We start from the raw sequence: 21,669 nt of genomic DNA on the forward strand, positions 1-21,669 counted from the left end.
TAGGTAAAAATTAATGTGTGTTATAACTTATAAGAACTTGTATATTTCATAATTAAAAGACTTGTATCTTTCTCATCACTTTTTAGTAAATGGATTGAGATCCTCTAAAATTACAATGAACTTCATAGGTCAAGTTTATGGGTGTGGTCCTGTGTGAACCATTAGTTTAAAATCAATGGACAATATTAAAAATCATTTTTGAATCTTAACATTTGATTTTAATCCAAAGGTCAAAATCATCCTAACTTTACCTATAAAGTTACTATAACTTTATATGATCTCAATCCTTAGTAAATAGGTTTGTAATCTCAAACTTCTCTCATGTCATGTCATCTTAAACTTTTACCCATTTTTAAACAAAATCTTACTCGTTATGAAAATTTAGTTCACAAACCATTTATGATTTTTATATATATGTTTACTTTTAAAACATTTAGATAGAGTAAAAAAGAAGGTGTTAATTGGTTGGTGGTCCATTAATAATACAAAAATTCGAACCCAACTTCTTATATTTGGAGGAATGAATTATTAAGGGATGAGAGTCCTGATTTCATCCCAAGCATGCGTGGTATAAACTGTGCATACTGCCTAATTGGATCTTATTATGGTGTCTCGAATGCTGCTAACTTAGTGTTAAAATAAAAAAAATAGATAGACAAAAAAAAAGGAAAGAAAAAGTGTCTTTGGTGTTTTTATTTTTATTTTCTAAATCAAATTCTCTAAATATAAATAGTTTGAGAAAATAATCTATAACCCCTTATAAAAAGGATTGAGTTTAAGAAATTCAGTATAATTTTTTTTCCCAAAATACCCCCATTTTATTTCTAAAGTTTCAAACTTACCCTTTCACACACAAAAAAAAAAACTCACACATCCTAGAAATACATATCCACGCAAACAAAAACCCACTGGTGTCTTTATTTATTTTTCTTCTGATGTCGCCGACGCCAGAATCAAATCCCTACCGTTGTCGTTTTTATATTATTTTTCTTTCATGTTTCGTATGCGATCACCATAGGCCGTCGTAACGCGCGGGCATCGGGTTAGTAATAAAAGGGTGGAGTCGTGGAAAGCTAGAGAAACGGTGTTTCAGTCATAAAAATAAAAAACAACAAACCAAAATATATTCCTGCGTAGAAAAAAAAGCCTCATCCCTCCCATTTCATTTCTATTGTAATATTATATCATTGTATCATCATCATAATCAAACCCTAATAAACAAAATGTTGAGGGCCGGAAGCCGGAGACTCGCAACTTCTCTTACATCCCCGGCGTGGATCCATAAAAGCTCTTCTTCTTCAGCTGTCTCCAAATTCACAAATCAGATCGACGACTCTCCCTCCGCCGCCAATCACGATTTCCGATCTATCCACGCCTCTTTTCTTTTCAACCCTAATTTCCATCATTTCTCCCGAGGTTTGTTATTTTCCACCCCATATTTTTTATTTTATTATTATTATTATTATTATTATTATTATTATTATTATTATTATTATTATTATTATTATTATTATATCTGACATGATTTTGACCAAATTAGTGGCCTATTTATTATATCTAATTCGAAAATTATTATTATTATATTCGGCCTTTACATTTTCACGCCCTTGATCTGTTATTTTTCGTTTTTATAATTATAGACAGGGTCTCTATATCTGTAATAGATACGTACATAAGATATTGTGTTATATGTGGTGTAGAGTGTGGGCGTGCTATTATTGGAATATTTCTTATAAGTTTATTATGCAAAGTCAGTGTTTTGATCATTTTATTGGAAATTGTAACCTGGAGTCCGCTCGAGATGAAAGCATATCAGCAAATGGAAGTGCGAGTATTTTTAGGATTTTATAGATGTTTGGGTATGTAATATTTGATTGGTTAATCGGTATCTGTTGGAGTTACCAAATGAATGATTATTAGATTTACAAGGTAGGGTAAGCACTTCCAATATATTGAGTAAATGGTCAGTGTTTAGATTGTATATACGTTAGGTTTTTAGGTAAACGAGAGTAAGTACCCGCGCGTTGCGGTGGTGAGATGGTGGGGGTGGTAGCTAGGTCATAGAGTGTGATATGTCATAAAGTGTGATAGGTCATAGGAGTTCATATGTCATAGAGTATGATAGTCAAATGCCTTAGCCGTACGGGCTCCGTCCTCGGATTTAAAAATTTGTCGAAAGTATATCGAATGACATCTCTAATGAAAGAGCATGAAATTTTAAGAACACAGTAATTTTTATAATTTATCGATGTATGGTTTTTGAGATAAAAGATTTTGAATGAATTGGAGGAATAAATGATTTATGGAGGAGAGAAAAAAAATGATTGTTTGAAATTTGAAGAGAGAGAAATGGTATTATAGTTATTTTAGGTAAATATATAATAGATAGGAGGGACATTTTTGGAAAGTACTTAAAATCAATACTGAAAATTTAAGTTCAGTGGTGAAAATCTAGGGGAAATCTGCTTTATAATATAGTATAGATATGTGCTCAATATATTGTTTTTTCTATTGACAGTTACAAATGTTTAAATAAATATAAACTTGGGATGATGTTTTGAGTATTTTTGATGTAATATAAGCTCATAAGACACATAGATTGGCATCACATACATTGAATCATGGTTTATAAGTCGGGCTCCTTGAATCATCTTTACATGGTCTTTATGATTGTGTTGGTAAGGGACAATATAAAGAGGTTACTTATGGAAAAGTTAGTGGATTTATCCCTTTTTGTTCATATATAGGTTACGCCAACTTAATACGATATCTTATTGATGCATAAGGATGACACACATAGCTCATAAGGTGTTCTTATCATATATTTTTGTAAGAGTTGTAAAGCATAGCTTATCCTTTTAGCATTGGGCGGAATTGGATATTCTTTTATTCTTTTCATATTGGGTTGATTTGGGTGATAAGTAGCAATTTATTTTAACATGAACCTGTTCAACTCCTTTGTTTTTTACACAAATTTGTTCTGACCAAACCAACTCTACACATCCATTTTACCACCTCTAGTATGTTTGGATCATATAAGAGACTTAGTGGATTAAAATACACGTTCAACTCTAATGTTCAAAGATTTGGGCTGGATCCAATAAGATGGCTATTATGTATTAGGATACACAAAACTGTCTACTCCTGATTTAAAAAGGTACTTGCGCACAGCTATTTTTCATGCCGCATTAAGGGATCCCTTAGATTCTTAGAATGCTTGTGCCGAAAATGTTTCACTACAAACCCTCATGAATGTCAATGTAGTGAAAAGACCTTTTTCTTTTAATTCCTTTCCATCTATGTCTATATTGTTACATTGTCACAACTGGACTTGTGAACTACCTGGAGTTGCTCAGTTGAGTGATGCAGCTATATATTATTTATGTTTTCACGTTTTATGATAGCAACTTCACGTTTATTAGGATAATAAATAATATCTATGTGCCTACCTTTATGAAGATGGAATTGATGCAACCTGTCGTGAGATTATTAGTGCACTTTTTCTATTTTGCAACAAGTTTTATTGGTAACATAGTGCTTTGTAAGTGTTCATTACTGTTTTAGATTTCCACTTATACTTGAAAGAAGTAAATAAATATCGTGGACACAATAAACATATTGGTAGAGCTTTACACTGAGAAATGTTCTACGAAAAAAGAAGTCTTCCAATTTTCTATGGAGAAGTTGATGTACTACAACTATGTATTGTATATTGTATACATGTATGAATGTGGCGAAGGCACATACATACATAGTTCTTGTGATTAAAGGAAAAACTTGTTATTTTCTGGTTATTACTGAGTTCTATGAGTCAAACTCTATGTCATATATTTATGCAAGGACTTTCAATATACCTATTATATGGTCAATGATGCTCAAAGGTAGTATAGTACAATGAAACTGTTCTGAACAAGCTCTCATACTGCCACACTTGATCCGGCTTATATGCTCATCAGAAATATATTGGTTTTACTTGCCTAATTATATTTCAATGTTTCTTGGTCATCCAAATACACAATGGGGTGCTAAGCATGATATGTGCGGCTGAATCGGTGACATCTGCCCTTCTTCACTGTGACATTTACCGAACTAGCTGAAAACAATCTGCGAGGCTCAATGTTTGATGTGGGTTTTCATGAGCTTCATAGTGTACCATACTTGTACGGTCGACAGTTGGTTTGTAGGGTCTTTGTGAATTAAAATATTGGTTTAATTTGGATGGTGGAACTAGGATTAGGCTTGTCTTGTAGCCTGTAATTACATGATATAATATACACTAGTTTAATAACTTCAACTGTCATCACTTGTCTTTAAGCGACTCCTGCTGGTTAATAATCTTTTCTTTTAAAATCAATTTAGTTTAATTTACTGGAACTTTACTTGAATGTGGTTGTTGCAGGATTTGCATCACACTCGATAACCCCAAATTATGAGGACAAAATTCCACCAACACTAGCGGCCATAGCTAACCCGACTTCGAAGATAGTGTATGATGAGCATAATCATGAACGTTACCCACCTGGTGACCCAAGCAAACGAGCATTTGCATATTTTGTTTTGACAGGTGGAAGGTTTGTGTATGCTTCTTTGATTCGGCTTTTGGTTCTCAAATTTGTTCTCAGCATGTCCGCCAGTAAAGATGTTCTTGCACTCGCTTCTCTCGAAGTTGATCTTTCTAGCATTGAACCTGGGACCACGGTGACAGTTAAGTGGCGTGGAAAGCCTGTGTTCATCAGACGCCGAACAGAGGATGATATAAAGCTAGCAAACAGTGTTGATGTCGCAACTCTTCGTGACCCACAAGAGGATGCTGCTAGGGTCAAGAACCCTGAATGGCTAGTTGTGGTTGGTGTGTGTACCCATCTGGGTTGCATCCCGCTACCAAATGCTGGTGATTTCGGTGGCTGGTTTTGCCCGTGCCATGGTTCTCATTATGACATATCAGGCAGGATCCGTAAGGGGCCAGCACCCTATAATTTGGAGGTCCCCACTTACAGTTTCTTGGATGAGAACAAGTTGCTCGTTGGATAAGCACAGTTTAAAAGTTTGAAGTTTTGTGATATTTAGGATGATGGGCATATTTAATTTTCTGGCCGAAATGACAGTGCTCCGGTACCTGTTGCTACTTTGTAAGTAGCCTCAAACATTTGGGCATTTTCGGTTTTATATGTCTTTGTAATGTTGAAGAATTCAATTCATGTTTCTGATATTGGCGATAATAAGATTGGTTACTTTGTTTTTGAACGGAATAAGAATGGTTAATTCACTTAGAATGTTGATTAAATTTACATGATTATATGATATATAGATGCATAATAATGTTCATTATAATGCAATATCATATATGCTTGTCTGATCGAATCAGTTAATATGTTGGTATTTAAATGGGCTAATAAAAGATATTGTTTGAAGGTAGTTTCTGAATGTGTTTTCTTATTTGAATTGCAGCTAGAACATTGTATGATGTGTCATTATGTATGATTTTGGTCAAGTACTCTATAGATGAAATGATAAAAAAAAAGAAATTTCTTTGTGGAAGAAAGAGTTATATACTGAGATAAGCAAAGTAGAAACTGTAACACTTAGATAACTAATTCAAAATCTCAGATCTGAGCACTTCTCCTCCTCCAAATGTATCTTTGTATAGCTAACTACTCTTGTAATATTAGGACAATTCTTGAAAGTACTATATTTATATGAGATTGTAAAAGTAGAAATACAAAGGAATGAAATAGCATAAGCTATAAAAGGATTGGTGACTATCATCTCTCAAAAATGCCTTTAACGTAAACCATGCCTTTCTCACTTAGCTTCAGCTCCTTTCTCATCTGCTCAACTTGCTGATCATCCCCTTGAACTATTATCTCTGACAGTGTCCCATCTTCTGCAACCATCATTTTGACCTTGATCTGTTCTTTTCTGGATGCTCGCTTCCAGTAATACGCTCCACTGTTTCAGTTACCCATTTCAGCTCTTTCATATAGTTAAACTGGCAATACATAAGTAGCTAGACAGATTGAGAAACTTACGCCAATGGGCTCAAAATGGTCAGAGCAAACCAGTTGTTACCGACATCTGGTACCGTGATTGTTAGCACTAGGGCAACACTTCCCAAACTGATACACGTGCAAAACGTCAGGAGTGCCGCTTGCCCTCTGCTGGGAACCATCACGCCTTCAAACCTATTGAAATTTACATTTAATCAAAATCAACCAACTAACCATCATTTTACTTGCAATTTAGTGTGAAATTTACACAAAACCACATAACTAGAAAAGTAATCGTGAAGTATACTTGGGTAACAATCAATCCTACTACAATGAGTCAATGACAGACAGACAGAGAGACAAACTCACGTTATGGTCTCTCCTTTATCCACCACAGAGAAGTTGTTTCGTGTGAAAAACGAGAGAATTTCTCCAGCAACTTGGTTAGGAGGCTTCTTATCTCCTTCACTTACTTGCTCAATAAATGTCTTCTTCACAACCTGAACATAAAACCATCATTAGTTCATTACACACAAAATATCATCAACAACTTAATTTAATCGTTCTCATTTTAAAAGGACGAATAAAACCTTCGATTTAACGGAACGTTTAATGAGGGACCAAAGTCCAGGAACAGAGATAACAAACAAGCCTAAAGAAGTGTAATAACTGGCACTTGAATAACCAACAGCAGCATCTGCAAGTGAAAACAGCGGGTGGCTGTTTTGAACAAATATTGTTGCTGTTTCTTGAAGTGCTGAAGACGTTATTGCTGTCTTGTGATGTTGTTTTTTTGTTTTGTTTAATTTCCATGGTTTGTGTTGTTGATGATGAGAATGAAAATATTGTGATTGTTTGGTTATTTGGAGTTTAGAATGGGGATTAAGAGATGATGGGAGAAGCAGTTTTGCTACTGCCATTCTTTCTTCTAGTTGTTTTTGATTGGTTGGACTGGATGAAGCCACTTCTCCCTTTTATCCTTGTTTTTTTATTTTTCTTATTTTTATGTATTTTTTTTAAAAAAAATAATATATTTTCATGTTTGCCACATCTTTAATCTATCTATATATAAAAGTTCTATCAAGCATGGTGGAAAAAAACAGCGCATTATTTACAATTTATCGGTATGTGCTTAATAGACGTAATTAGCTTCCTTTAGTTTAGAATATTTAATGTGCAAATTGTTAATGCCGAATTAATGGATGACCGAATGATGCATCCTCTTCTTTGTTCTCTAAAAAAGATGATATATGGTCAGTATATTTGCATTGCATGATGTGTTAATGATCTATCAATTCTTCCGTTGTTCATATAAGGTTGCTTAATTGGCTAATATGTTTGTTAATTAATTAATGTAGTATATATTTGCATGATGTGTTATTAATATGAAAAAAATATCATTTAATTTTAACAATTTAAATTAACCATCTCACTGTTAAAAATAATAAAGTTATTTGTTTTCATTTGAAAGAAATATATAAATATATTAATTGATTTGAATACAAATATTGTACTTTTATGTTTTTATCAAATTAACAAAAAATATATCACATTGAATTCTACATAATTTAAATAAAGTTATTTGTTTTCGTTTGGAAGAATTTTTCTTGCTATATATATATAACTTAAGAAAAATGACTAATCATCCTAACAAAATAGCTTAAAAATCCTCCTAACTTTTTAAGAGGATGACATGTGGTATCCAATAGTTTTCTTTTCTAATTTTGCTCCCTGATTTTTTCACATGTCATAATCCAATAATTAGGAGGATTTTTAGGCTATTTTATTAGAAGAATTAATCATTTCCCATAACTTAAAATAACATAATCTTAATACATTCAATACATGCACAAAGATATTTAGATATATATCATTCGTCTTTTATTTCACCAATGAAGGAGTTATCATGACTACACAAGTAATTCATTAGTTCTTTATTCTAATCTTATCATTTAACTTTACTAAATGTTATAATAATATTGTTAAAAGGATTATAATAAAGCTTTTTAAAAAGATATATATATATATATATATAGAGAGAGAGGTTTTAGGTAAAATAAAACAACTATTAAGGTAAAACAAATAAAACAAAAGGTTTTTTTTCAGTGATCATCACCATGCACCATGAAAATCATGATTTAAAAGTCAAGATCTTGTCTTATTTGTTTTACTTTAATACTTGTTTTACAATAGTCAACCCATATATATATAATATATATAATATATATATATAGGCGAGTTATTTATAGTACAAACAATTCAAAAAGTACAAAAGTACAAGACACAATCGAATCTTCTTCCTCATTTTTCCTTTTTCTCCGGCGAGATGGTCGCCGCCAGCCACCGTCTTTTTCTCCAGTGAACGCCACACCTCCTCCTTCTCCCTTCTTCTCTAGCGAGACAACCACCGCCACCACCTCCGACGACATCTTCGACAACTTTTTCGACAAGAATCAGGTTTGTTTTCAGGTGGATACGGTACAGGCGTTGCCATCATACATTCTAAATTGGTTGTCACAGGACGCATTCTAAACTGGTTGTCACATATTTTATATGTGAGTGTTACATACCTAAGCTTTGTTTTGGTTTTAGGTCTAGGTAAGAAGATGTATGGATGAGCCGAAAATCCCAAGTCCCAAGTCCCGTCCCGGTACCGGGAAGTGGTGCCGAGTCCCAAGTGGGATCGGGACCGGTATTGGAAATTGATGGTTTTCGGGATTGGGACCGGGAAAATCCCGCGAACTACGGGATTTCCTGGTACTGTCCCGATCCCGCCTTATTTGGGACCGGGACCGGTACCACATTTTAAATTTAAATTATCACTTATATCATACAAATGCTTACATAGACAATCAAATAAATTTAAATTATCACTTATATTATGTCATAATTGATATTACTCAAATTTACTATTAAAAATCGTAATAAATCTACAGATATTTATTCGAAATATTTGCAATATATATAGCCAATCAAAAATACTACTAACAAATATGGTTTACAAAAAAAAATTACAAAAGATAGACAAAAAATATATGTTTTCAGTGTTTCAAATGACAATTTGTTTTTAAATTTGATATTATTTATTTTGTTATTTGTTTTTTATATATTTTTTTAATTTTTATTTACAAGTTTTTTTTTTGTTGCTTATATACATTTAATAGCTAGTTCATTTTACAATTATAATGTTGTAAACTTCCCGCATATATGACACTGGTCAAAATTTAGTGTATGCAAAGATGTATATCTTATTTTATTTTATCTTAATCTCTTATAAAACAAACCTAATTTTCCCGCATTGCTTAATAAAGACTTTGAAATATCTCAATTACCCATTTCAATTTCAACCCAAACAAATGTTCGTCAAACCATAATCTTAATAACTTTTTAAAAAAGATTGTATTTATTTCAAAATGACTACGAAAGTTTTAAATAACAAAAACAAATATATTGCTAATTATTGTCATTATGGTATATCTTGAGGTAAATTGTCACTATTCTATTGCGCGGATAAAAGAATGAGAAGATTTAATTGAAAAAGGCTAAATAGCTTCCATAATAAGTTTAAGTTAGAATCTACTCAGTGTCAGCCTTACGCGAGTTTTGAGACCCAATACCTCGACAATGTGTGTGTGTGGGGGGGGGGGGGGGGGGGGGGGTGAAGATGTAGGCAGACCTTACCCCTACCTAAGTAGAGAGGCTGCTTTCAGTTTCGACCTAAATGGTAGACTAGACCCTCCAACCTTTGCATGGGTTAAGGATCGAACCCATGACTCTGTCAAGTAAAAAGCAAAAACATAAACCGAAAAGCTATTATCTATATCTATATCTATACTATATTATAAAGGAGATCCCCCTTGTCTACATTTTAAGTTTTAACATTTACTTTCCCAAAATGCCCATATATCAATTATATATTTATCTAACACTTTTTCTCTTTTCTCAAATCTCAACCAATCATTTTTTTTCTCTTCTCTATAAATCATTTATTCCCCCAATTCATTCAAAAATCTTCTATCTCAAAAACCGTACATCGATAAATTATAAAAATTATATGGGTATTCTTAAAATTTCATGCTCTTTCATTAGAGATGACATTCGATATACTTTCGACGAATTTTTAAATCCGAGGGCGGACGACTAAGGCATTTGGCTATCACACTCTATGACCTATCACCTCATATGACCAATCAAACTCTATGACCTATCACCTCACATTTTCACCGCCACTAACTCCACGGCCGCCGCAATGTGCGGGTACCGTTCTCGTATATTATAAAGCAAATAGGATTTGAACTTTCAACTTTCAATTTCAATAATGTACACATGATAATACATAATTTATCATACATCAATGCCTACAACTTTCTCTCTCCTTCATAAATCATTTTGTTCTTTAATTCTTTCAAAATCTTTTATCTCAAAAACCGTACATCAATAAATTATATAAATTATATGGGTGTTCTTAAAATTTCATGCTCTTTCATTAGAGATGTCATTCGATATACTTTCGACGAAATTTTAAATCCGAAGGCGAAGCCCGTACGGGTAAGACATGTGGCTATGACACTATATGACATATCACCTCTTATGACCTATAATACTCTTTGACCTATCACTCTCATCATCTCACCGCCACAACGTGCGGTTAATTGCTCTCGTTATATTAAAAAGCTAATTAAGCCAAAAGTTAAAATACCTTCAGGAAAAAAGAAAATCCATACAAATTTAAGAAAAAAAAAACAGGTTTGTTGATGTGGTTTGGTCTCTTCTACATTGAGTCATAACAATAATAAGACATTGTGTTGTGTCGCTTGTTTTGCTTTCCCCCATAAAAATCAACCGCGGATAATCCTCCTAGCTCCTTAAACAAAACAAACAAACCACCATTCATTCTCAACACATCTTCTTCTTCTTCTTCATAATCTTGTTTGCTTCTCCTTCCTCCTTATCCCCTCCCCTTATCTATTATATATATATATATTTTGTCAATCGTTAAGTCGGCGCTCTATTCAGCAATGAAGCTAATATATCATGCTTTTCATCATCATCATTATTATTAATTAGGTATATTACACAATACACACACATATCTATTGTTGCCTTTTCATATTACAGTTAATTTTATTTAATATATATTTTTTTATTATTATGTGATATATTGTTTGGTTATTGTAAATTAACAATAATAGTAATAGTTTATGGATATGTTCTGTTTTAGGTTTTACTGTTACTAATTAACTAAATAACTAGTTTTAGGTTTGATGTATTTTTTAAGATTTTTTATTGTTTTGGGTATGCTAAAGAGTGACTAGTACTTGTTATAGGAATATTCCATTTATTCACATGTCATGCAGTTTTGGTAACCAACACTTTTCTAGTTTTTTTTTTTTTTTTTGCCTTTAGTGGTATCTATATGAAGTCGACATGTCGTACTTTTATTCACTTTTATTCACATGATTTTTTTTCACTACAAGAATTACATACATATGTGTCTATATGTACAAATGGCCCGGTTTTTAGCTAAGCAAGATTAAGACTTGTGTTTTAAAGATTCTATCTTGAATGGGAAGGTTCTACGGTTTTGAGAACATTTAGTATTGATAAAGATTGGTCATGGGAACGAAATAAGGGATTGATTATATTTGGAGGGTATTTGTTTATTGACTTACTGAATCATATAATATATATACAAATCTATAACCAAGACTTAGTGCCTCATTATAAATCTAGACTTGAGAGAATGACAATAACTTGAATGGCTTAAATCTTTCATTTTCAACAAAATGCAATCAGGATAGTTTGTATTACTTATGCATCTTTCTATGAATGTATGATGTTAACAAAATTGCTTAAGTATTGAAGTCATTCATTTAAATTTTCATAAAGTTGATGCCTTTTTACATTTAGTATTCTTCTAAGTGACATTTTACACTTACAAGGTATGTAACATGTTCTTTGTTTTTGTTTAATGTTGATGTTTTTCGATAGGTTTCTTACGTAAACGTCTTGCATTGATGTTTTCACTTCTAGTTCATGTTTAATGAGTAATTATACATCGCACACTTTCTAATTAGTTCTGAACTCCATGAAGTTTCGAATTTTGTTTGCTGATATAGTTTAGTAATCATGTTGTGATAGGGATAGCTAATTATATCGACAATTTGTGCTTTTCTGGATTTTGTTTTTTCAGGGTGCTCATGAAAGAAACATACATGTGGCCGCAGATCGATACAACAATTTTGTTTAAACTTGCAGTCTTTCCTCTGAAGTTATATATTTGAATGGCTGAAGATCAACTGAAAAAGCGTTCCAACTTAAGCAATGTCATCCATCATAATCCCTGGGCGGTGCAGAAAGCCAAAAAGAAGAAAGTTTATCATTATGATTTAGATACAAAATCAACTATAGCTCTTGAGTGGGATAACAAGAAGGAACATGTTGTTCCTAAGAAGGAGCAAATAGGTATTGCATACAGAGAGTTGATCCAGTTTCTTCCTTTTGATGCAAAGAACGAAAATATCTTGGGTGACGTATTTGCGGCTCCTCCTGAATTATTTGAACTGAATAACTTGACTGGTTTGCTGTCTTATGAGGTAAGGCTAAGTGGCTAACCACGCAAGCAGAGGTGGCAAAATTGGCAGTTAGCTGGACCCAGCACAATTTTCATATTTTTTTCCTATCTTCTTTATTGTATACAACCAGTGTGTCAAAAATAATTACAAAACTCTACTTTTTTAACATATATTTTTTGAAATATCGATTTAGGAGTGTTTTTTTATATATTTAAGAAGTACTCTTTTGGGGACTTTCATCATGCATGACATAATTCCTTTAGGCTAAGTTTATTTTTATCTGTTGATGATGATCCATTTGAGCTAAAAAGTAAATAAATTGAATTAACCCATTCATAAGTAGACGAGTCGAAACTGCTATCTGTACACATAAGGGGTAATATGCTTTCTTTGGATTCAAAACCCTCTTTCTTGTGGATGCATTATTTATCTTAAATTATACTTCAACTTGTTGCAGGTCTGGCAAACTCATCTATCAGAACAAGAAAGAGAGTTTTTGACCCAATTTCTTCCTGAAGGGGCTGATTTGCATAAAATCGTTCATGGCTTGTTAGCTGGAAATAATTTCTGCTTCGGAAATCCATTCGCAAAATGGTAATACATTACTCAACTTCAAGAGTGAATTCAAAGCATCTTGTTGGACTATTGCTGGATTTGTAAATTTAGTCTGCCAACTAGTTTCTTATGTTGAGAGTCCCTTTGTGCATTTTTGTTTTTTATTTTTTTCATTTTGATTATATCACGTGCCCTGCACATATCCTTGAAAGGAGTTGTATAGTAGTCCACCGAAGTACTTTAATAATTCATGATATAAAAGCCGTCTTTCTTTAGCCGTTATTCGGAAGCTGTGATGAATTTGTTTATTGTGTGAAGTTTGAGTTGGTCAAGTTTTGTATAATATTCCTGTGTAGGGGTGCTTCAGTTTGTTCAGGTGATTGTCATCCTGATGCTGTTCGCCGTCAAGAACAGTGTAACAAGGCTAACAAAATAGCATATTATTCAGAATTGCATGAGCATCATACTAAGTATGTAGCTTGTAGTATATAATATTATTTTCTTATGACATTGGGGTTCTTATCTTGGTGGTAGTAATTCCTTATTGTTTGGCAGAATGATACGGAGTTTGCAATTGTGGAAGGAAGCTTGGGCAAGCTGTGAGAATGAAGAAGATGAATTTATGCAAAAGATACTAAGGTTAAACGTCCCCTATGCTACTAATTTTATTTGTTGAAGTCTTACCTTGTGTTATGCCTAGATAACTTTTCATCACATCATCTCTCTGTTGTTTTTAATTCTTTTATCAATTAATGTGCCCAGTAGGTCCAGAAAAGATGTTCACAGAAGTGGGTCTTCACTAGAGAACGGCGCACGATATGGACCTCAAGATGATCTGGGTGCAACATCTGGATCTTGTTCATGGGACGCCGATGATAAATTATATAGTAGTGATAGCCCAGATTTAGCAATGAATGGGGAAACTTTAAATAGGTAATCCTATTTTTAATCAATTGTGGACCATGCTTGACTAATTGTGGATCTCATGTTTAGGTGTTCTGTTTGGTCGGTTTAAAAATTAATATTTGGCTCGTACTATCGATGTTTGTATCCTTTTTGTCAGGGTTTCCAGAATGGACCCTGGAAACACATATCACGACTATTCAGGTGGATCAAGATCAGTAGCAAGACCTAGTAAAGGAGACAAATCACGCAAGCTTAGTACAGAATGTGATGATGGAGCCAAATATATGTCGTATATCAAGGTTTTCATCTTATACATGTCATATAAAAAAGTTGGGGCTCATGTCTTATTTTTGTTTTTCCTCTTACTTTTACCACGTGGCATTGGTTTTGTCAGGTCAGCAAGGAGCAGCATGAACGGGTCAAGAGCAGTATGAAATACTCTAACACAAGTGTCCAGCCGACGTCTCTGAATCATGTTTTAGGAAATCTTGATAGTTTCTGTGTTCAACCATACAAAGTGTTTGAGGAAGAGGAGACACAGAAGCTGCATGAACACTGGTTGCCCTTCCTTGCCGACTAAGTTATCATCATATGGATATTTTAGGTGGCCAAATGGCAGGGTGGGTAACAGTTAAATCAGGATACTTGAGAAGTGCGGCTTGCAATGAGCCGGCACTAGTTGCCAAGTTACAAACTTTTTTTCTTTTGTTATAATAAAGAATGTGCTAAATATGATATCGAAAACTATATAATAACCAAATAATCTGACCTTTTATCAGCTAAAATGTTTTAGTAGATTTTGTGCACAACTTTGGATGACTTTTAACCTGTTTGACTCATTTAACCGGTACATGTTTGGTTAAATTCTTACCTTAACTCATACGACCCGTTAGAGAGAAAGCGTACTCCAAACTTATCCACTTAAAGTTAATGGGTTGGGTGGCCACCTTTAGCATATTTGAACTTTTATGATTCACTGCTTCTTTTGTTACATTTTCACAAAAAAAATGTTCTTTGTTTCTTTGACAGGTTGCTTTTGGCAAAGAAAGATCTCCCTCTAGGTTTTGAAAATTGGAAAAATTGGCAATCTGCCAAATGGCAACTAGCAAAGTGTATAATGAAGGAAATGGAAGATAAAAGGAAGTCAAATGATAGATCAGTTTTGGATTTGTCTAGTCAAAATCAGGATAAAGAAAGTCAAGTCTTGTTACTTCATGGTCCTGAGAATGCAACCTTAGACAACACGCATTTAAATCCAATAGAAGTGGAGATAGAAGGAAACCGTGGTTTAACGTTCCGATCAGAGTTAGATCTGAAAGTAGAAACTCATGAAAATGCTTTGGAAGTTGAACATAAAGATGATGGTAGTCAATATTCTACTCAGAATCAGCATCTGGTCCAAATTTCTATGCATAATGATAGCCAAAACTTCTCCCCAATGGCAATGGATGCCAATAGTAATGTTTTGGCCGATTCATGTGCTTTCCCCTGTAGTCTAGCTGAATATACCAGAAATACTATTCATGCAGAGGCTCCTGTTGCTGAGCAATTTCCTCTTGCATCTGCTGCAACAGAAATATGGCCCTCAGCGAGCCTACCATCAAGTGTGTACTGTCATCAACCGACACCTGTAAGCTGTGGATACACATCTGTCAGTGAATTTTTACTTGGGAACGGCCAATCAAGTTTTCCTCACAGACCATCCGAAGGTAAAGATTCTTTCTTTTATCCGCATGCTAATCAAGATCGTAACGAATTACTACTGCATTCACTTTATAAAGATCCATGGAGTTCTCATTATATTCATGAACAAAAGCTTTCTTCTGGGCTCGGTTTTCATCCAGCTGCGAGTGATGCAATGCTGGCACCCAGTCTGTTTGCTAGGAATATATGTTCATCACTGCCATTGCATCAGAACATTCAAGAACATATATTCACAGATGGAGGGGCCCGGTTTTCGGTTCCAAGACAAGAACAGTTGCTGCCACTAAATCATGCTCAAGATTGGACGGAGAATAATGCCGTTAGCCATCCAATGCCGGCATCATCCCATAATCGATTAAACCAAAATTGGTTTTCTAATGAGGAGGTGGTACGTGATAGGTGGACTGGCGGTGTACAAAATCAGGACATTGGGAATGCCTGCCAGGTGGCGGATGAGAGTTTATTAAGCGTTTTATCTCATTTTAATGGCCAACGCTCAGTTGCCTCATATGGTTCACCCGGGTTTATTCAGTCTGGGAACAATGCTGGAGTGGGGCATGGAGCAATTCATCCGTCGACAGCAAATGGTATGCTGCCCAGGGCCGCCAGAGGTTTGAATCTTAACTACATGAGTGGCAATGAAGTTCATTCTGCAACAAGATGGGTAAACTTGCCAGGAGGATTACAGGAAACTGGGGAGAAATCTTTTCCATGGTTATGGAATAATAAAGAGTTAGGATGATGATGAATGTGATATTGTAGTCGCTTAGATGGCAAGGATTAGGCGCAGGCGTTGGAAATATCAACAGGGTAGACTGATAGGTATAGATGGATATATGAATATATAGTCAGTTTATTTGGCTATGGTTAAATCTTTTGCAAGAGTAATAACGTTGGAGTGTTTTTGTTCCTTTTTGGTTTTGTTTTCATTTTCCGTTAACGCAAAGGGTAATGTGAAGATGCATCCTGATAATGAAATTGAAGGTGCAGAAAAGATATAGAACAAGTTCTACTTGAATTTTAGCTTTAGGTCGTTTAAACATTCTTTAAAATTATTGTTTGCGACACTGGCAAACAATGCCTTTGTAAATATTTCTATATAGCCGAAACGGGCATTTTTGATTAACGTATTGTAGCTCATATCCATCAATGCCCGTTAAAAATGAATGCGACTTGTCCTAGTAATTTCAACCTTAAGCTTACAAAAAGTTTTTTCGTGGTTTACATCTTTTTTGTAGTTCAAAGTATCGCAGTGAAATAGTACCAAACAGTACATAGGATGAAATGTAAATATTGAAATAATAATATAAATAATAACCATTATATATTACATTAACACTCTTATCAAACAAGTATCTATGTGAAACTAAAATAATATATCTACGGTAATAAATTTAACGAATTTAAAAGTGTAAAACCTAATAGCAAACACCCAAAAATGTTTTTTTATTTGAGTTTTTATAAAACTTACGTTATCAATACAAGCTAGTATTTATGAAAGCATAATATAACTTTTATTAAGAAGAAAAAGAAAGTTATTATACGTTGCATGGCCGGGAAGCAAAACCGCATATAGTACATTAAAACCCAAAAATCGCCATTAAATAAGCATTTCATTCCTCTGTGAATTCTTCAGATAAGAGATGAGTTTCATTTTTTGACCTCTTCTTCATCTCTTAGAATTTAATGCCATCCGGCCCTCGATCTCATTACTCTTGATCTCTTCGTTTGTTCATTGCAGATCGATGATCTTAGAAGAAACAATAATATTGAGATTGAATTAAACAATCTGATCGATACACGGTACACCTATACATACAGAGAAAATATATAAAATGGCAACTAGTTCATCATCTGCAGCAGGTGGCAAGACGCAGAAAGACAAGAGAGAAGTAATACGATTGGAACGTGAAGCCGTTATTCCAGTATTGAAACCACGGCTCATCATGACTTTGGCCAACCTCATTGGTACCTACAATTACTTACTTTCCTCTAATTACTAATGTACACTATATATTGCTCTTTACAATTTCATAAAATGTATCTTATGGATGATAGGTACTAATATTGTTATATATGCATCTCTGCTTTGTATCGTTTCAAAAGTGAAATGATGCATTTGAATTTCTTTTTAAAAATTTTTGGATTTTGAGTTTTGATTACTCAATGTGTATATAGTGGTTGATATGCCTAATTATATGACTAAATATTGATTAGTACAAATGGCTGGCTATATTAATGGTGAGATAATCAAATAGAGAGAAAATGACACCCAAGTGTCAATGAATTAGGCAGTTGAAATTAAAAAGTTCATTATACTTTTATCTTTGTTGAAATTAATTTATCCCCTGCAGAACAGAGTTCGGACCGGGCAGAGTTCTTGAAGCTCTGCAAGAGAGTTGAGTACATGATTCGAGCATGGTATTTTCTTCAGTTTGAAGATCTTATGGTATTATATATATGTTATTGTTAATTAACTTATTCCATACAAACCTTATAACTATATCTTTTCTCTTACTTTTCTAATTCTTTTCAATGTGCTACTCTTATATATTTGAATTCATCATTTGCAGCAACTATATGCACTCTTTGATCCTGTTTACGGGGCTCAGAAATTGGAGCAGCAGAACTTATCTTCTCAAGAGGTCGATAATCTTGAACAGAATTTCCTAAACTATATGTTTAAGGTATGATCATGCTCCATGCGTCGTGCTTGAAACATTTGTATTCATCATCCTACTACATATACGCGCCCACCCATCATTCTTATCATGAAATGTTATTTTTCAGATACACGTTTCATATGTATGCAGGTACTTGAAAAGAGTAATTTTAAAGTTATTACCAATGAGGAGATTGAGGTTGCACACTCGGGGCAGTATCTTCTCAATCTTCCGATCTCAGTGGATGAATCAAAGGTTCGTTACATATTTATGAAAAGGGTTTTTCATTTATGTCTATTAGTATTCTGTGTTCTTTCTCATTTTTCCTCCATTCTGTTGTTGTTATAATGTAGCTTGATAAGAACTTACTGAAGAGGTATTTCAAAGAACATCCTCAAGAAAACCTTCCTGACTTTGCAGATAAGGTATTGCTGATACTCTAGCCCAACAATATTGGAGGTGAGTGAGTATGTTTTTTTGGTTTAATGTATCTAAATATTGCTTTTCAGTATATAATCTTTCGACGTGGCATTGGAATTGATCGTACGACTGATTACTTTATCATGGAGAAGATAGACGTACTCATTGCACGTATATGGGCATGGATCATGAGAGTGACTAGGCAAATTTTCCTACTAATCATACTTGTTTAGTTATTAAAAAACTAAAGCTCAAGCTTCTGGAGAAGTTATTGTTGCGTATGGTACTCTGCAGGTTGGAAAAGTTTTTTCCTAGAAAATCAAATAAACCAGTTGAGAAATATATGAAGAAAGATTTGACCAAAGATAATGAAATTAGTGATGAAGAAATAAAGGATGACTTATATGTTGAGCGGATTCGGTTGGAAAAGTTGGATTTCAGGTTGTAAAAGTCTTATTCATTATGCTTTTCGGCATAGCAGTCATTGCTGTTGGAGTTTATTGACATATGATACGCTCTTTTGACCAGTTTACAGAATTTGTCAAGTAAGATTACAATCCAAGAACCTACATTTGACAGGATTATTGTCGTTTACAGGTGTGATTTATATTTAGTGGATATATTTTTCAAATTTCAAAACTTTTATCAAATCTCATAAATTTATATGCAGGCTAGCAGGCACAAAAACAAAAAAGGAAAGAGGAATTTATGTGAAGCATTTGAAACAGATTCCAATGGCAGATATGGAAATAGTCCTGGTAAGGTTTCTTTCACCCGGCCCTGTCTATTTCATGTGATATGTATTTAGAATTCTTGCATGATCATTCAAATTCTGTTAATGTATCATGCAGCCTGAGAAGAAAAACCCGAGTTTGACCCCAATGGACTGGGTGAAATTTCTTACCACTGCTATACTCGGTCTGGTTAGTCGTTCATACTCCATGAAATGGAATATATTTTGGTTAACTGTCCTTTTTATTTAAGTGTGCTTTGTCCACCTCCCCTCCTTCAGGCAGCTGCCACTGGTTCAATTGAAACACCTCAAGCTGACTTTTGGGTCATTGTTGCTGTTGTCTCCACAATAGTTGGCTACTGCGCAAAAATATACTTCACGTGAGTCTTCTCCTTTATTTTATTTTTTTCTTTTTTTTTGTGTATGTGCGTCTTTGCTTGTAACAAATTATTTCCTGTTAAGTGTCATGAATGTTTAATATGCCATCAACTGTCTGCCTTTGTCGAGCAGGATGTTTTCATTTGAACAAAAAAGAATGTGGTTCACTAATCTCTGTAATTGGTTTGTTGATAACAAATTTTGTTGGAGTTTAATGGTTCTAGTTGCCAATCTTGATACAACTGAATGCAGGTTTCAAGCAAACATGGAAACATATCAGAACTTAATCACACAATTCATGTATGACAAACAATTGGATAGTGGAAAAGGCACTCTTCTTCATTTGTGTGATGATGTCATTCAACAAGAAGTAAGTTTACATACGTTTATGTCCATTTCCCTGATCTATAGGTAATTTATGGTGCTGAAAACTTGACTTATTTTCTCAAATAAGTGCACATTTTTTTTCTTCATTTTCCATAAGAATAGTTGTACTTCTCGTAGTCCCTAACATGCTACGACTAACATATGCTTTGCAAAAACGTCTCCAATTTAATTGTCAAGAATGCAAATATTACTGATGCATACTAACTTATGATAGAATCAATTTCAGGTAAAAGAGGTTATAGTGTCTTTCTTTATATTGATGGAACAGGGGAAAGCAACTTTAAAGGTATTGACCCCGTTGTATAATATGCAACCATGGTACCAAATTTACATACTATAACACTAAACATAATCCTTCGGCAATTGCAACCATGGTACCAAATTTACATATATACTATAACACTAAACATAATCCTTCGGCAATACATTATAGGAACTCGACCATAAATGTGAGGAACTACTGAAAGAGGAGTTTGGTGAAAGATGCAACTTTGATGTGGATGATGCAGTTCATAAGTTAGAAAAGCTAGGCATCATTTCTAAGGTGAGATTCAATATCTCCTATCTTCATCATCTAATGACTGCATTTGCATATGTTGACTATATATTAGATGGTAGTAGATATTCATAAGTATTTTTTTTGTATATATATTTTCCTGAATTTAGGATCAAATAGGAAGGTACTATTGTGCTGGTCTTAAACGCGCAAATGAGATCATTGGCACCACTACAGAAGAGTTGGTGCTTAAGGCAAGAGAAGAGGGTGGTTCTTAAACCTGCTAACATGTGGCGTGCAGCCATATCACGGTTTTCTGGCAAGCAATAGTTCTTCTGAGTTTACGTTTACATACAAAAATTTCAGTCAATATTATATACTTCAGGATTTAAACTGCTTATACTTTTTAAATGTATTGAGTGAATCATATTCTTTGAAGTAATCTTTACGAGGTTTAACACTACTGAAAATGATTATGTTGTCCCATATATAAAGATATACGATAAATCAGAAGCCTATGGTTGAACGGTACTATGGTAGCTTCCCTTTCCTTAGCCACACACCAGTCGTCATTGCAATAGCCGTGCCATATTTCGCATCCATTTCAAGCAGTCACCACCGTGAGCCTCCCCATGCAATTTCCCCCCTAGATGTATGTTATACTTTCAGGTATATCTTTTACTTCCACTACTGCATGTCCCTCTTGGTGATTTACTTTGGGGTTTCTGATCATATGGCAGAATGAAAATAGCAATAACTGGTTACCATTTTTAGATTTACATGTTTGACTTGCTAATGACTCGTACCATTACCATATGCGATGCATGTAGGTTTTCTTTATATATAAAAGTTATATAATTGTTAA

General features: G+C 33.9%; 4 protein-coding genes across 6 annotated transcripts; 3 read left to right on the top strand and 1 right to left on the bottom strand.

The window, feature by feature from the left end:
• The first annotated feature begins 1,094 nt into the window (after window positions 1-1,094).
• LOC122579574 (cytochrome b-c1 complex subunit Rieske-4, mitochondrial-like) lies at window positions 1,095-5,249 on the top strand. The gene is made up of 2 exons (XM_043751763.1): window positions 1,095-1,416; window positions 4,400-5,249. Exons 1-2 carry the CDS (start codon window positions 1,224-1,226, stop codon window positions 5,029-5,031), a joined length of 825 nt encoding a protein of 274 aa, XP_043607698.1. The 5' UTR covers window positions 1,095-1,223; the 3' UTR covers window positions 5,032-5,249.
• Window positions 5,250-5,665: 416 nt separating this feature from the next.
• Window positions 5,666-6,938, bottom strand: LOC122578776 (protein COFACTOR ASSEMBLY OF COMPLEX C SUBUNIT B CCB1, chloroplastic). Its single transcript, XM_043750808.1, has 4 exons — window positions 6,578-6,938; window positions 6,357-6,487; window positions 6,030-6,182; window positions 5,666-5,949 (listed from the first exon to the last, which is right to left on the bottom strand). Exons 1-4 carry the CDS (start codon window positions 6,905-6,907, stop codon window positions 5,763-5,765), a joined length of 801 nt encoding a protein of 266 aa, XP_043606743.1. The 5' UTR covers window positions 6,908-6,938; the 3' UTR covers window positions 5,666-5,762.
• Window positions 6,939-10,962: 4,024 nt separating this feature from the next.
• LOC122578128 lies at window positions 10,963-16,853 on the top strand. Of its 3 annotated transcripts, XM_043750019.1 has the most exons (10): window positions 10,963-11,054; window positions 12,181-12,583; window positions 13,020-13,156; window positions 13,474-13,587; window positions 13,673-13,756; window positions 13,880-14,050; window positions 14,181-14,322; window positions 14,418-14,581; window positions 15,053-15,732; window positions 15,868-16,853. In XM_043750019.1, the coding sequence occupies exons 2-10, from the start codon at window positions 12,272-12,274 to the stop codon at window positions 16,467-16,469; spliced, it is 2,406 nt and encodes an 801-aa protein (XP_043605954.1). In that variant the 5' UTR covers window positions 10,963-11,054; window positions 12,181-12,271; the 3' UTR covers window positions 16,470-16,853. The 3 variants fall into 3 exon arrangements, with proteins under 3 accessions (XP_043605954.1, XP_043605952.1, XP_043605953.1); XM_043750017.1 differs by having other exon boundaries at window positions 15,053-16,853; XM_043750018.1 differs by having other exon boundaries at window positions 13,883-14,050; window positions 15,053-16,853.
• Window positions 16,854-17,408: 555 nt separating this feature from the next.
• Window positions 17,409-21,156, top strand: LOC122580312. The gene is made up of 15 exons (XM_043752587.1): window positions 17,409-17,695; window positions 18,082-18,176; window positions 18,301-18,414; window positions 18,541-18,645; window positions 18,744-18,815; window positions 18,900-19,012; window positions 19,105-19,251; window positions 19,339-19,407; window positions 19,481-19,568; window positions 19,662-19,733; window positions 19,823-19,923; window positions 20,174-20,291; window positions 20,535-20,594; window positions 20,742-20,852; window positions 20,975-21,156. The coding sequence occupies exons 1-15, from the start codon at window positions 17,563-17,565 to the stop codon at window positions 21,080-21,082; spliced, it is 1,506 nt and encodes a 501-aa protein (XP_043608522.1). The 5' UTR covers window positions 17,409-17,562; the 3' UTR covers window positions 21,083-21,156.
• The last annotated feature ends 513 nt before the right edge of the window (window positions 21,157-21,669 follow it).

The sequence above is a fragment of the Erigeron canadensis genome, chromosome 8 (genome assembly GCF_010389155.1).
Source record: "Erigeron canadensis isolate Cc75 chromosome 8, C_canadensis_v1, whole genome shotgun sequence".
Classification (NCBI taxonomy): Eukaryota; Viridiplantae; Streptophyta; class Magnoliopsida; order Asterales; family Asteraceae; genus Erigeron; species Erigeron canadensis.